The following is a 16,035-nucleotide window of genomic DNA, read 5'->3' as shown; positions in this document are numbered from 1 at the left end:
ATCAAGCCCCGCCCTCCCACACAACCCCAGTCCAAAGCTCCACCCTCTACCCAAGCCCCGCCCCAACCCGCCTTTGAGCGCCAAGCCCCGCCCACTCCCAACAAGCCCCGCCCCGCCACAAGCCCCGCCCCTTCCAAAAGCCCCGCCCTCCGCGCCAAGCCCCGCCCCCACGCTCCCACCTACGCAAGCCCCACCCCAACCCGCACTTTCTGTCATAAGCCCCGCCCCTTTATCCTAAACCACGCCCCTCGGCCGCCCGCCCCAGCCCCGCCCCTCAGCCCCGCGCAGCCCCCGCCGCTCCGCCCTTTATAGCCCCGCCCCCTCCCAGCCCTCCTCCTAGCCCCGCCCCTCCTAGCCCCGCCCCTCACCTCGCCCCCCACCGCCCCGTGTCCCCCCGCGGCCGCCGTAGCGCATCACGTGGTGCGGGCGCCGCGCGGTGGCGTCGCTCGGCTGCGCCCGCGTAAGTGGTGGTGGCGGCGGCGGCGGCGGCCGGGCCGGGGCCGGGTTTCTCTGTGTCTTTCCCCCTCCCGCCGCTCGCGGACGATGCTGCGGCTGCGCTGGGGGCTGAGGGCTCTGAGCCGCGGCCTCCGCGGCCCGGGCAGCGCGGCGTGCGGCGGGCCCTGCGCCGCGGGCCCGGCTTCCCCTCTCCCGCGGGGGGCCCCGCGGCCTCGGCCCGGCGCTGAGCCCCGCCTGCTGCCGTGTCCCTTGCAGGATCTCGCCATGGCGGAGCTGTCGGGAGCGGCGCGGCAGCTGAACGGCCACGGCGAGGCGGCTGGAAGCGGGGAGGAAAACGGGCACCCGAATAAAAGATTCAAGAGCGACGCGGGCGAGGACGACGCGGAGGAGCAGAATAAGAAGTCGCCCAAAAGGAAGATCGTGTTGTTGATGGCGTATTCCGGGAAGGGCTACCACGGGATGCAGGTGTGTGGTGTGGCAGCGCTGCTCCCGGTCTCTCCGAGCCTGCTGGGTTTATCGCTGTCGTCTTAGGGACTGTGGAAGGAGCGGTTGCAGCGTTAGCAGCTGGGACGGTGCTGGAAGATGCTTGATGGGAGTTTGAGGAAAAAAAGCCAGTGGTATATCTCTGGTATTTGGTGATTTTTGTCAATCTGCCTTTAGCGCAGAGCATCAGCGGATATTTCAAAGGCTGCCCTGCAAGCAAGGCGTTTAGGGAGACTGAATGCGTGGGCACTGCAGTTCTGTCAAAGCCTGAAGTGCCATCTCGGGGCCCCCTCCTGACCGAGGTTCCAGCTCCCCGGTGAAGCTTTACGCTTCAGAGCAGCCGGGCTGAGTTTCTTTTAGGTTAGACCTTGGGTTGTCTCGCTTCGAGCAGATTCCAGGGAACTGAGTTGCCTGTTTGAACGAGACAAATTTGCATCCAGGTTGCTATGTCTTGTGCTTTTAATAGATTATCTGTACTTGAAGGCATTTTAAATTCTCCTTTTTGTGATGCACTCTTATGGGGTGGCTTGTAGCAGTTTAGAAACAGGAAAACTGATGCAGGATTTGTGTGTGTGCGTGTGGACAAAAAGGGAGGCTGCTCTATTACAGCACCAGCAGTTGAGCACTGCCCAGTACTGGACCTGCCCTTGCAGGGAGGATCTTATGGCCTGCAGTACTGGCAGGAGGAGAATGATTTTGCTCCATCTGCTGCTCATCTAAGCTACTGCAAGCTCCATACATGCTCTTGAGGTGTACTTTAACAGCTTCACAGAATAACTGATAAGATTGCACACAGACAGGGAAGAGAGTCTTATGCTTATGCCACAAAGTAGATTTGTTCAATGGCAGTAAACCTTGTGCTTTCAGGCACATTCGTGTAAGTGCCTGTCAGCTTTACCGCTCTCATAATAGAATGATATGTGCCAAAGGAGTGTGCTCTGCAGCCTGACACACAGTGGAGTTGTGCATTTCTGTTCTGGTTCACCTGTGAATTGAGTGCAGAAATCACAGGAAAAAAAAACACAGCCTGCACTATACCACAGAGCAGGTGAGCTGAGCAAAATAACCCAGTCTAACTGCTGGAAGCAGAGTTTGTGGAGGCTGGATTAGGAGCAGCAGGCACTGGTGTTTGACAGATGCTGTTTCATGCTGTTGAATGAATCATCAAAAAACTCCATTGCAGAAATAGTGCACAGAGAAAATAGAAGTGATCCTTTAGTTGCTGTAACAGTAAAAGGTAAATCAGAATGTTCATGTTTTATTAACACACTGTGGTAGAGTATAGTTGGTAAGAGAATAGCGGTGCTTTTAGAGCTGTGCAGGGAGGACTTTTAAAGAATTACACGGCAATGTGTGAGTAACAAAATTCTTCAGTTGTCCAATTGTTTATTTGCTTTTTTATTTTTACTATACATCCTCTTTTTAGAGAAATGTGGGATCGTCACAGTTCAAGACAATTGAAGATGACTTAGTATCTGCCCTTGTTCAGTCAGGCTGCATCCCAGAAAACCATGGGGAAGATATGAAGAAAATGTCTTTTCAGCGGTGCGCTCGAACAGATAAGGTATGCTGGTTAGGGCCAGTGTTCAGGTAAACTGTGGTGTTCTCTTGCCAGCGCTATGGGGATTGACTGGTAAAGTGTTATCTGGAGTGAGGTCCAATAGTAAACACTCTTTGCAGGGCATGTTGCTTGAAACATCTCCTTTCATCCACTACAAAACTTCAGTACAAGCAAATATTTAGAAAGCACAGGATATCGATTAGATGGTGTTTGTAAAGCTGCTGCTTCATACCTAAACTTTCTGTTTCTGTCGCATTCCTCTGCTTCAGCCTCCCAGCCTCCTGCTGCTGCTGCTCCTCACTGTTGTTGCAGCCTGGCTTATACGGTGCTTGAAAGTTCAGCTGCATCTCAATTGTTTTTAAATCTGAACTGGAGTTCGTGGCTATTCTTATCTTATACATAAGTAATTTACTTTCAGTTGGTGCTTTACTTAAGATGAGTCAGATACGTTGAGACATCATGGAAGGGAGCACAGTGTTCTGCTCTCTAATATCGTTAAGGTGCTCGATGGCTGTAAAGCACCAGCACATGTTCAGGAATGCTCTGGCTTGGATTTCTCCCTGTGGCCTTGCCTTTGCCTCACTTTAGCCTGAAATGACCAGAGAGAAAAAGGAATAGACTGGTTCTTCAGATATATCCATTCTGTAAGAGCTTAAGGTACGTAATCCTGTATTTTCTGGTTCTTATAGGGTGTGTCGGCAGCTGGACAGATTGTGTCACTAAAGGTCAGGCTAATAGATGACATCTTAGAAAAGATCAATAACCATCTTCCTTCTCACATCAGAATTCTGGGTAAGGATACTGGACCGGGCAGAGAATATCTTTTCAAAGAGGAGCTTTCTCCTGCAGAACGTCTCTTCCTTACTGATATAATTTTACTCATAAGTGATTTTGTTTTAACATAAATCTGTATGTTTTTGTTAGAAATTAGGGTCCTAAAAAACAAATCTATTTTATGATTTTTCTTTATTTTAAAATTATTCTTGTTGGTAGCAGTGAGACCACAATCGGGTTGTAACCTGTTAATTAAAAAAATCTTAATGTTGCTTTTAAAATAAGGTCTGAAGAGAGTCACTGGGGGATTCAACTCCAAGAACAAATGTGATGCCAGAACCTACTCTTACATGCTGCCAACATTTGCCTTTGCCCATAAAGACCATGATGTGCAAGAAGAGGTTTATCGACTGGACAGAGAGACCCTTGAAAAAGTCAATAAGCTGCTCGCGTGCTATAAAGGGACACACAATTTCCACAACTTCACATCCCAGAAGGGACCCAAGGACCCCAGTGCCAAGCGGTACATCATGGAGATGTACTGTGGAGAGCCATTTGTGAGGGAAAACGTGGAGTTTGCAGTGATCAAAGTGAAAGGGCAGAGTTTCATGATGCACCAGATAAGGAAGATGATTGGGCTGGTGATAGCTATTGTGAAAGGTTATGCCTCCGAGTCTATCATAGAGCGCAGCTGGGGAGAGGAGAAAGTAGATGTTCCCAAAGCCCCAGGACTTGGGCTGGTCTTGGAAAGGGTACACTTTGAAAAATACAATAGACGTTTTGGGAATGATGGGCTGCACGAGCCCCTGGAGTGGACAGAGGAGGAGGAGAAGATTGCTGTTTTCAAAGAGCAGTATATCTATCCTACCATTATTAACACCGAAAGGGAGGAGAAATCCATGGCAAACTGGCTAAACACCCTCTCCATTCATGACTTCAACTCTTCTGCTGCTGAGATGCAAGCTAACAGCAAAAATTCAAAGGTAATAATTAAAGCTATTGTTTTATCAAATAGAAACCGTCAAGTTGAAGTGGCTCTTCCGGTAGTAATGTTTTTGTTTTCCATGGAAGATGGCAGTCATCTGGAGTACGAAATGTGTGTTTTCTTGTCTGTTTTTATGCACTTGACAGGAATGGGATGAACTTTACAGACTGTTATTTTTGCAGGGTTTTGCATGGGGCCATTGAGGGAGGGAGGAAGGAATGCTTTAACGCTCAGGCCAGTTTGCAGAAGCAGAAACTGGCAACAGAAATGGTGGACACATTACCAGCCTTGCTATTGTGAAGCTGCTTAAGAGACTAGTTTTCCAGTTGACAAGTTCACTTTAAATACCTGCTGGCTTTTTGTATTCTTTGATTTTTGGGTAATTCTTTGTGTAGTGCCCTGTTCAGCACTACAGATTTGGGGTAAGGGGGAAAATTAGGACCAGGTTTTCAAGTAAATCTGTTAGAAACTCAAAATGAGTTATCATAACCACTCCTCCTGAGTAAAATGGGATATTGCGGAGTCTGATTTCTGATAAAAGGAACTGCTGTAAATTGTAATAAAACAAAGGTGTCAAATACATTTTTAGCAAAATGAAAACTTCAACTTAAAGAAATTTTGTTTTCCTCACCAGAAAAGAGTTGAAAGGTGTTTGGGGTGCACCAGAATTCGGTTAGAAACCATGTGAGGAATCTTGAATCAAACTCACAAAGTATTTCTTTAAATTGACCACCACTGGAGTGACTTAAAATACAGAAGTCCTGGAGTGGACGAGCTGCTGATCAACCTGATCTGACTTTGAAGCAAGCCCTGATTGAGTGTGGGTTGGTCTTGGTGACCTGATGATACCTTGCAGTTCTGTACATAACTCACATTTCCTTGGTCAAAGAGCTGGCACATCCTTGAAGGATGAATGATGGGCAGGGCTAAAACTTCTGTGCAGTGCAACCTGGAAGAGAAAAACTTTTCTCACTTAATGGAGTCCTTAAAATTAGATTTTTTTGTGTGTGTAGATAATGATCCTACTCTGAAGAAGATTAGGTTTAATCCTGTCTCTGCCATTTGTATGAGAAAGCTTTTCAACCTGTAAAGTAAAATTTACAGCCTCATTCAACAGTACAAACGAGACATCAGAATTTTCTCAGGGTTATTTCTGTACTTGCAGTAATTGTTTTTCTGAAGCGCAGTGCTGTATGAGGACATTTGTGACAGGAGGCTGTGACGAACGGCACATTAATTTGGTTAAATGGGACCCAAAGAGACCGTGTGGTGCAAAGAGTCTGTACCTGGCTCAGGGGTCTTGATGATAATGGTGACAGGACTTAGTGCTGACGGGTTCAAAATCACTGATGTATTGCTGGCAGGAGGCAGGGCTGCTTGCTTTAGATAAACTCAACTGAGTACAGTTTTGGTGTCATAGTCAGCGCAGGCTGTCTGGAGAAGAATAAATAAGGGGTGATATAACAGGCTCCTTTGAGGTTTTGCTGGCTGTACTTCAGCAAGCTGTGCCTGCTGTGCCAGCTAAGTCACTCAAGAGTTTGGTTTGTAGTAGGATGTTAAACTGTCAATGTTAAATTCATGGGATTTGGAGGTTTATATGTTTTCAGCAAGTAATGAGGGGGGCGGAAAAAGGAGGAACTATGCGTGTATTGCCATGTTAGCCTTTCTTTATAAAATCCTTTGATACCAATCATATCAGTCAAAATACTTGCTCGAAGGAATTACATAAAGCCCCAAATTTATCACACCCTATTGATTTACTCCCAAAGGAGCGGCTCCCAGTTAAGAAGTCAGAATTCAGTTTCAATATAGATAGGTTGCTAACATTTGTAGTATTCCCCTACTACTACTTTGTACAACTGACTTCATTTTTAAGCAGGAATTAGTGAGCCCTTGCAGATCTCTATCATAGTCTGGACATGAATTTTCTGCAATGCAGACAAACTTCTCAAATCTGGCTTTAGACAATGTATCAAACTTAGCTTTTGAGGGACTTGTGTGAAGAAAAGAACTTGTTAACTTGTCTCACCTGCATTTATTTTGTTATAGTTAAACATCAGCATGTCATGCTCTTATCCCACTTTTAAGTTTTCCACATACTCTAGGTTGTAATTATAAATGAGAAGAAATTTTTCCTTCTGCTGAGTGTAATCCAATGTGTGATTCTTTTTCTACAAGAAGTGTCATTTACCATCACAGAAGTTTGTTGAAATAGATGGGTCTAAGGCGTGAAGCTGGGATCTAGACTTGTTGTCTTGTACTTTTGGAGAAGTTTAAAATCAATGTCTTTGAGGTAGGTCAGTCTCTAGAAGTAAATGAAATCGTGACAAACCATTTTCCGTTTTACTTTACAGAACAGCAGTGATCTGGAAGGCAGTGATGGTTGTGGTGATGATTCCGACTGAGCCAGCAAGTGGCTGGACGTGAGACCCTTACTGCTTGCAATTCCCTTTGTCTACAAAAAAAGTGGCCTTTATGAATCCAAGAATCCAGTGAAGCAGGGGTTTGTGTGCTTGCAGAACAAGAACTGTATGCCCAGGAGAAACTGGGTGGGGAAAACAGCAGAAAAAGTAAAAGAAGCTTTCTGTACCACTGACTGATTCGCCTGACTGGTATACTTGAAAATACTGTAACGAGAAAGCAGCTGTCTAAAAGAATCTTGTAATGCAGGATATCTTAATTACTCTTTGAATAATGTTTTTATTACATGTTTACCTGGAAAATAGTATTTTAAATATGTATCATCTGCATAAAGATGGGGCAAAACATTTTAATATACTCTTTTTTAATTATTTTTATGAAATGATGACTCCATGAACTTTTTTTTTTCATTATTATTTTCTTCACCTTTACTTAACCTGACCTCTAAACACCATTAAGCTTTTATTTCCCATGTCATCCGTGACTTTCCTGTGGAATAACAGGCGTGGGTTATGAATTCATTATCACACTAACTGCTGTGACTTCTTACTCAGTGAGAGGTTTTTTTGGGATGAAACCTTTTCTTTGGGAGATGTCATCTTCCCAGTATTGCCTGTGTGCTGGGGCAGACTGGAGAATTCCAATTGCAGCTACACTTCTCCTGCTTGAGGAGTCATTTCAGTGGACAAAGGAGGGCAGAGCCAGGCCGGGACAGGGGAAAGGCTGTGTTTTAAGAGAAAGGGTGCAGGGAGATGCGGACTGGAGCATTCCTGGCTGGAAAGGTGTGGAGACATGTGGGCTGGAGCGTTCCTGATTGGAAAGATGTGGAAAGATGTGGGCTGGAACCTTCCTGGCTGGAAAGCTGCCAGGATATATGGACTGGAAGTTTCCTCACTGGAAAGCTGGGGTGAGGTGCTCACTCCACTCAATGCTGCCCATTCCTGGTGTACCCTTGGCAGAGGAGGTTTGGAAATGCATCGCCTTTTTGTGTACAGAGAACTTTTATCTTTGCACTAAAGCTTCCTCACGGCCTAGCCAGAGGCCCTGCAGATGTCACCACACTTTCAAAGTGGCGTTTAGACCCCATGTGGGTTTGTAGTAATGGATACATGGCTGTAATGTACTTACAGAGTAAATCACAGAATCATATAATAGTTTGGGTTGGGACCTTAGAGATCATCCAGTTCCACCCCCTGCCATGGGCAGGGACACCTCCCACTGGATCAGGCTGCCCAAGGCCCATCCAACCTGGCCTTGAACACCTCCAGGGATGGGGCAGCCACAGCTCCTCTGGGCAACCTGGGCCAGTGCCTCACTGGTGAAGAAATTCTTCCTTATATCTAGTCTAAATCTGTTCCTCTCCAGTTTATACCCCTTGCCCCTTATCCTGTCACTACAAGTCTGTGAATAGTCCCTCCCAACTTTCTTGTAGCCCCTTCAAGTTCTGGAAAGTATCTATAACGTCTCCTTGGAGCTTTCTCTTCTCCAGACTGAACACCCCCAACATTCTCAGCCTGTCCTCATATGGGAAGTGCTCCAGCCCTCAGATCATCCTTGTAGCCTCCTCTGCACCCATTCCAATAGTTCCATCTCCTTCTTTTGTTGAGGATTCTAGAACTGGACATAGGACTCCAGGTGGGGTTTCACAAGAGAGGAACAGAGGGGCAGAATCACTCCCCTCGACCTGCTGGCCACTCTTCTTTTGATGCAGCCCAGGACACGCTTGGCCTTCTGGGCTGTGAGCACACATTCCCGGCTCATGTCGAGCTTCTCATCAACCACCACCCCCAAGTCCTTCTCCACAGGCTGCTCTCAATCACTTCATCCCCCATCCTGTACTGAAAACAGGGATTGCCCCGACCCAGGTGTAGGACCTTGCACTTGGCCCTGTTGAACCTCAGGAGGTTCTCACAACCCCACTTCTCCAGCCTGTCCAGGTCACTCTGGATGACATCCCAATTTTCTGGTGTGGCAACTGCACCACACAGCTTGGTCTCATCTGCAAACTTGCTGAGGGTGCACTTGATCTCGCTGTCTGTATCACTGATCTCCTGAGAGCACTGTCCATTCCTAGTCTCTCCATGATCTGCAGTGTCAATCATCGTGAATCCGTGTGCTGGGAAGAGGCGAAAGGGCCTGCTGAACTCCCCGTGTCATTTTCATAGCAAAAATGTACCCCATCAAGATTCGGTATGTGCTGCAGGAATCCTCTCTGTCTGCTAGAAATAAAGTAACTGGCTAAACCTACTGTAATGATAAACTATGCAAGCAGTAAAATTGAGTTAAAAGGTCAGAGATGAGTGAGGTGAACTTATAAAAATCAGGCAGGAAGCAACTCTATGACCACAAAACTCATTTCACAGTGAAATAAAGAGAACGGAGAAGTGAAATCAAAGATAAATGTGGATAGAGCTTTGGAAGTGGTAGACCAATGCACAGATTTATTGGTAATGAGACACTTTATAAGGTTAGCTTTATTTTAGTTCTGAAATAGTACTTCCCATGGAGACTCATAATTAGTTTTGTTAACAGTTTTAAAAAAATGTCACAACCTTTAAAATAACTTGGGTACATCTAGTACATATATTAATAAATCTTGATAAAGTATTCGTGATCCAATGTGAACTTTAACATTTGTAATTAAAGATAACTGCTTTAATGAGATTTTCTCTAATTGTACTATTAGATCTAATACCCATTATTATACAATTTAAAAATCCTTTGGAGGAAAATCTTAGAAATCTTAGGGAGCGCTGTGCAGCTCATTTTCTGTGCATTGGGCTTAAATTTGTACCCCTCACTGCCTAATTGTTGTTTTCTGTAATTGATGTTCCATCAAGTTTTTCCCTTTTGGTCATCTGATACCCTGATATAGACTGGTTGCCTGGCTATCATCTTTCCGTAGGGTGTTGTTAAAAAACATCTTTGCATTGTCAGGTTAAATAGCAGATAAATACACTCTAAACTAGCATTCAGCTTGAGTTGCATCCTTGTAGCTTTTACACATGCAGTTATTGTGGAATGGTAGAAAGTGTGACAGTCTGCATCGCCACTTCCTTTCGTTCTTTTTGATATTCCACTACTTCAATTACTGAAATTGCCATTTTAACAAGTTTTTCTTCAGGTGGAATGCCTCCTGCTCCTCAAGTGGCTCAACAGATTAGCCAGGAGCAAAGCCAAGAGCAGAACGGACCAAGCATGTGAAGTTTACATAGTTCCTTACCTGCTCCACACAGGAGGAACCTGGCTTTTTTACAGCAGGCATATCCAGCAGGTGGTGGTAAGAAGCAAGTGATTTTGATCCCAGCTCCAGTTCCTGTGCCACAACAGGTATCAGATTTGGGTATTGTATTATACACGTTTTTGAATGGCTGCTTTTTGTCTATTGTAATTACTGTTGTCGTATGTTTTGCATTATTAAATAATCTTTCTTGAGTACTGGGAAGAGGGCATCCTCAGAAACAGAGTGATAACATCTGACTTGTTAAGAAAGTCCAGATAAGATTATTTTTTCACACTTTATCACTAATTTCTCTTTAAATTTTACTTCTGTGAAGAACATATTATCATAGAATCATATAATCATGGAATAGTTTGGGTTGGAAGGGACCTTAAAGATGATCCAGTTCCACCCCTACCATGAGCAGGGACACCTCCCACTGGATCAGGCTGCCCAAGGCCCATCCAACCTGGCCTTGAACACCTCCAGGGATGGGGCAGCCACAGCTTCCCTGGGCAACCTGGGCCAGGGCCTCACCACTCTCATCATGAAGAAATTCCTCCTTATGTCCAGTCTAAATCTGCCCCTCTCCAGTTTATACCCATTGCCCCTCATCCTATCACCGCAAGCCTTTGTGAACAGTCCCTCCCCAGCTTTCCTGTAGCCCCTTCGGGTGCTGGAAGGTCACTCTAAGGTCTCTTTGGAGCCCTCTCTTCTCCACGCTGAACAACCCCAACTCACCCAGCCTGTCCTCTTATACTGCAGCCCTCGGATCATCTTTGTAGCCTCCTCTGGACCTCTGCTAACAGCTAAATCTCCTTATGCCGAGGATTCCAGAATACTCCAGATGAGGTCTCATTTATGTCATTGTTGATAGCTGCACAATTGTGTATTTAAATACTCATGCTGGATTTTAACTTTCATTGAATTGAATTAATTCATGCTCCAACGTAAATTTCAGTTGTGTATGGAAGTTTGCAAGTAAGCAAGTTACAAGGTGCAGCAAGAAGGAACAGCTTGCTAACTTCTCCCTGTGTCCTGGCAGTTTGTCCTTTGTGTATTGAGACTTTGTGGATGACAGAATTTATTACTCCAGCCTGGGAAGAAAGGAGAGAATAATTCCAGTAGGTTTTGCAAAAGACTTTGCCAAGCACTAATAATTTGCTTCACACAGCCATTGTACAGCACAGCTGGGTGAACGTCTTCCTTTACAATAAAACTTTGTTTTTATTTCAATTTAGAATGCCCCGGAGATAGCTGTATCTGTCTCTTAGTTTTAATTAATGATGCAGACATGCCATATATTTTTTCCTTGAAGAAAGGAAAGGAATGAGAGGAATCAGGTAGATTCTCTAGGGAAGTATGATTTATTCTTGTAGTGAAATCCTGGAATGAGATTTCATTAAACAGAATCAATTATTCTAACTTTTTGTGCAGGATATTTAGAATAAGGGGGGAGAATCACGACGGAATATTCTGTGATTCTCTGATCATGAGGATATGATACTTCATAAAGAAATGTGCATGAAAAAAGAAGCAACCGAGGCTTGTTGTTGCTTTTGCTTCCAGAGAAATTGAACATATCTGGTCCACAATGAAACAGGAAGATGTAAAAAAAAAAACCCAAAAACTAAAGATGTACTGAATAAAAACCTTTAGGACCATAACAACGAGAACCTGACAACTGAGCTTTGCTCAGCCTGTGTGGTGAATATTGTCTCTTGGTGAATATACTTTCATGCTATAGCTGTGTGAATACTTTCAGGCCTTATATGTCATCTAATTCTGGTCGGTGCAGTTGGCTCACTGCAGATGGTTATGTTTTAATGTGAGTTATTATTGGGTAGCTCTCACTTATCACGTGGAGGACTTCTATTTGTGGTTATTTTTGGACACGCTGCTCTTTTCTTCGAGTGCTCTGCGCGGTAGTCATGTCTATTGCCTGGGTTGCTGTTGAAGGAACGTTGAATAATTCACAGCTGTATTTGAAGCTGAGTGTATTCGTGTTTGTCATCTCCTTCTGCTCCCCTGCCTCCCTTTCCATTTTGGGTGGTAGGTTTAAAACTGCAAGTCGAGTTAGAAGAGAGGAGGAAGAAAGCATTGAACTCGCAGAACACCTCAAAAAAAAGGTAATAAGAACTTAGGACTTTTTTTTTTGCATAACCTTTTTTCTCCCTGTTTTGGGTACTAGTGGTAATAGCTTACCAAAATAATCCCTGAGGAGCTAGTATTTTGGCCGTAGGAAATATTTGACTCAAAACTTTCTACAGCTCCCTATCTTCTTGTGTCTTTGTCTTACTAAAGCTTTGATAAATGTGCTGTGAAGGCTTTTTGCTGCTGAGCTCTTGTTGAATCAGGGTTTAGTTTTGTGTCCCTCGGGGGCCATGCAGGAGACCAAATTTTCTTAAACTATTATGTGTGTACCTGGCCCCCACTGCAGTTTGCCTTTATTTATGTAGTCAAGTTTGACAAACTGTATTTGACATTATTCTTATATTGTAGAATTCTTGTGATCTTTAAACTCTGGTTGACTGTAAATGGCATCAAACCTATAAATGAATTATTCATCTCAGATATGGCTGCACCACTATTTTTGTTATTTTGTGCAGAAATAAGAGACTGAATAAGAAAGAAAACCTTCAGAAGGAAGTGGTGCTTCCCAATCTTCTCACATCTACTGTAAAGAAATGCGTGGGAGACATAGCAGACTTTGTTGCTGCAGAAGTATTGTTACCCAAAGGCAGTGCTCAAATCACACCAGCAGTAAAAAGCGATATTCCATCTTTATTACACGGGATTCTTAGAGAGTATCAGCAGATTGGACTGAAGTGGCTGGTGAAGCTGTGTAAGATGAATCTCAATGGCATTCTGGCTGATGAATTTGAACTTGGAAAAACTAGGTAATAGACAAATCCATTTGCAGTCTGCACAAATGTGAGGACTGTCTACTAGCATCCAAAACAGGCTGTTTATGTGAAGTACTGTAAAACGATAAAAGTGATAAATGACATGCCTTGTTTTATCCCTGCTGCAGGCTAGATTCCTTTATGCAGAATCTGTTTGCATCCCTGATGTATAAATTAGATCATTCTAAGATTTTAAAATTCTTAACAGTGCTGTGGCAATTGTTATGAGTTATAGAGCAATTCTGCTTTATTTTGCTATGACTTGTATTTGTTGTGTGAAATCTTAAAAAGAAGTAGGAGCTGTAAGTCAGCATATCTGGGTAGCTTTATGGATAGCGGTAATTTCCTCGTCTTGTTCTAACCTGAGTGGTTTTGCATTTACTTGATGTTGACATAAAACTTCATCTGCTGATTTTATTTCAACTACCTTTAGCCAGGTCCTTTATGCTTCCATGCAGACATCTGCTTTATTACTCGTTTTAAGTAGTTAATAGCCCAAGCTCTTAAAAATATAACAATCTCTCAAGTTTTAGGTTGTTTTGCAGACACCTGTGTGTATTGCCAGCTGTTGCTACTCCAAATTTGTATGTGGTGAATCCTTCCTATACATCTACCCCTGAAATGATGATCTTGAAGTTTAATCAAAAGGAATAGATACTTCCTTACTTCCATTCAGTGCAGCAGATAGCACAGCCTCAGCCTGCAGTTTCCAGAACCCCACCCAGGACAACGTGACTCAGGTATTAACCTCCCTCACCTGTTAGTTCTTTGCTTTCTCCAATTGTTGACTGCTACCTGCAGAACCTTCAAGTTCTTATTTCATAAACAGGCAAGATGGAAGCTCTGGCTGTCTTGCTTCAGAAGCTGAGAGCTAAATAACATCGTGTGTTGATTTTGATGCAGATGATCCCAATGCTTGATATACTGGAGCTTTTTTTGAACTTCCATGTTCTCACGTGCCTAAGAGTTAATGAAAGCGATGCTCGCAGCTGGTGTTATCTGGTAAGAGGACCTCTTACTCAAGTCAGCAGTGAATAGATGGGCACAGGGGGAGGGAAAATGCTAAAGGGAAGTCTAATACATTTGCAAAATTAATTTGCATAATTTTATTAGTTAATTAAGCAAATAGTTTATGTAGCTGAGGCACAAAATATATACTTATACATGAAATATATCAGTCATATTACTATTTAGTGAGGCATCCAGCATTTTTTAGCTGAGGCACAAAATAAATACTTATACATGAAATATATCAGTCATATTACTATTTAGTGAGGCATCCAGCATTTTTCCAAGACAGATGCCACTAGTTGTCTTACATTTTTGAGTCAATTGTGCTTGAAATACAGATGTTTTATTTCACAACAGCGTTTTCATTAACTGCTTTTGCTTTCATTATCTGTAGCTATCTACATTGTTAGTACTTTAGTTGCCAGTTTTACATTGGCACTTCCTCAGCCTTACTCCAGGGGCTTTTGTTTTCTGTAGAGTGCCCTGGCATTGCCTGAGGATAGACTGAAATTATGCTCATTTCCCTCCCTAGTGAGATTCTCGATATCCTCTGGGGCCTACAATTTGAGCAAACATTAAAGATATATTTAAGTTCTTCTTATTTTGTATTTCAAATTGCATCATTAAGTTTTCTGTCAGATGCAGTATAAAACAGAAAGGAAAACTTGGCCTTAAAGCAACACAAGGCAGCACAATAGAAGGGACTCCATTTAGTCAACAGGCAAGAAAAATTATGAAGCACACGCAGAATGTAATGATCCAGTCCGACGTGCCTTCGTGGACACAATGTGACTACTATAATAGATCCTTAAATTTTTATCTGGTGACTGTAGCAGAAATTAATAGTTTTAATAGCGTGTACAAACTTTGAATTCCATAGATCCATACCGTGGGCAGCCAGATAACTTAAAACATTTGCAAGCTTCATGTAGGTTGAGGAAGTAATAAGGAATCAATTTTCCTGATCTTCTCATTCTGTAAAAAACACTTTTTTTTTTTTAGAGATTTACGCTTTATTAATGTGAATTTGTAACTGAGTTGCTTGCCTCTTCATTTTAGGAATCCATAAAAAACTTCAAGCAAGACAAGCGATTCTTCTGTGCTATTCTTTCTTCCTACGCTCCTTCCACAGGTGTCAGCTATAAAGATGCAGATGTTGTTATTTTCTGTGACACTGATTTTGCTGGAGACAAAGGCTAAAGAATGGTGTGACAAAATTGCAAGAGGCAGAGATATTTACATATACAGGTGACTTTTACGCTATAAAATAGTTTTACTATAAAATAAAAAACCAGAAAGAAGATGTTTTTAGAGGAAACAGGATTTTGGGTTGAGGTTGTCCCTTTAATTTAAGTAATTTGGTCTTGTAAGATCCTTTTAAAGACTGGATTGTTCATACATCCTTCTTCCTTTCAGACAGCTGAGCTTCAGAAAGTGTCGCTGTTTACAAGGGAACAGTGTTTAATGAGTTTATTTGTCTTACAGACTTATAAGTGGTAATTCAGTAGAAGAGAAGGTGTTGAAAAAAGGTATTAGACATTTAATTTGAGAAGTGGCTGCTCAGGGAGATAACTGTTCAACCACCTTCTTAGCTCAGGTACTGCAACATTGAGAATGTGAGCAATTCCTTAATGAAACTTTCTAGGGGCAACGATTGCAGTTAAAATAAGTAAAAATCCTGCATTGCTAGCTTGTATAAAAATCAGAAGATAACATTATCTAGAAAGAACACCGTGTTTGCTCCAGTGATAATTTAACACGATTTTTAGCATTGTTTGAAGCAAACAAAATCAACATTTCCTGCAGCAAAAGGTGCCAAAAGTGTCTGTAATCTGACTTTTCTAAACTCAGTTTTAGGATGATTAAAAAACCTTTGACACCATGCATTGTCTTATTGAATACCTGAAAATGTAATTCCATAAGGTAACTTGCTCCAAACATGGAAATCAGGATTGCAGAAAGTGTACGGAAGAGACACGATCTGAGGTAAGAGATGACAGATTCAGAGCTGTATTCTTCAAGAGATGCAATGGTTCCTTCACAGTTAGAGCACCTGGATAGCGTTGTGGATCAGGTAGGATGGTTTCCAATGTTTTTTGTAAAACTTCAGAAATACTTGAAATATCAAATACAAATCAAATGGCTTTCATGAAACACTTTATTTCTGCTCAGTTTACACGAAACACTTTGGTGCAAACTTAAATACTGAAACAGTCCC

At 42.9% G+C, this 16,035-nt stretch overlaps 1 protein-coding gene, 1 long non-coding RNA gene and 1 other non-coding gene across 3 annotated transcripts; all 3 read left to right on the top strand.

Moving 5' to 3' along the window:
• The first annotated feature begins 410 nt into the window (after positions 1-410).
• Positions 411-7,056, top strand: PUS1 (pseudouridine synthase 1). The gene is made up of 6 exons (XM_069870896.1): positions 411-460; positions 712-921; positions 2,366-2,503; positions 3,190-3,292; positions 3,560-4,257; positions 6,614-7,056. The coding sequence occupies exons 2-6, from the start codon at positions 721-723 to the stop codon at positions 6,662-6,664; spliced, it is 1,191 nt and encodes a 396-aa protein (XP_069726997.1). The 5' UTR covers positions 411-460; positions 712-720; the 3' UTR covers positions 6,665-7,056.
• Positions 7,057-11,531: 4,475 nt separating this feature from the next.
• LOC138727970 (uncharacterized) lies at positions 11,532-15,736 on the top strand. The gene is made up of 4 exons (XR_011338642.1): positions 11,532-12,029; positions 13,352-13,546; positions 13,710-13,808; positions 14,877-15,736. It is a non-coding gene; the product is annotated as an uncharacterized lncRNA (long non-coding RNA).
• LOC138728259 (small nucleolar RNA SNORA49) lies at positions 14,256-14,394 on the top strand. Its single transcript, XR_011338689.1, has one exon. It is a non-coding gene; the product is annotated as a small nucleolar RNA SNORA49 (small nucleolar RNA).
• Positions 15,737-16,035: the final 299 nt, after the last annotated feature.

This window comes from Phaenicophaeus curvirostris, chromosome 17 (assembly GCF_032191515.1).
Source record: "Phaenicophaeus curvirostris isolate KB17595 chromosome 17, BPBGC_Pcur_1.0, whole genome shotgun sequence".
In the NCBI taxonomy this organism is placed as follows: Eukaryota; Metazoa; Chordata; class Aves; order Cuculiformes; family Cuculidae; genus Phaenicophaeus; species Phaenicophaeus curvirostris.
This window is presented reverse-complemented; position numbering and strand designations above follow the sequence as displayed.

What these genes read in the sequence shown, in the direction of transcription:
- PUS1 (XM_069870896.1), top strand. Translation starts at nt 721, where the DNA reads ATGGCGGAGCTGTCGGGAGCGGCGCGGCAGCTGAACGGCCACGGCGAG. An exon ending in TTCTCACATCAGAATTCTGG is followed by an intron (nt 3,293 to 3,559) that starts GTAAGGATACTG and finishes TTTTAAAATAAG; the next exon opens with GTCTGAAGAGAGTCACTGGG. An exon ending in CTAACAGCAAAAATTCAAAG is followed by an intron (nt 4,258 to 6,613) that starts GTAATAATTAAA and finishes TTTACTTTACAG; the next exon opens with AACAGCAGTGATCTGGAAGG.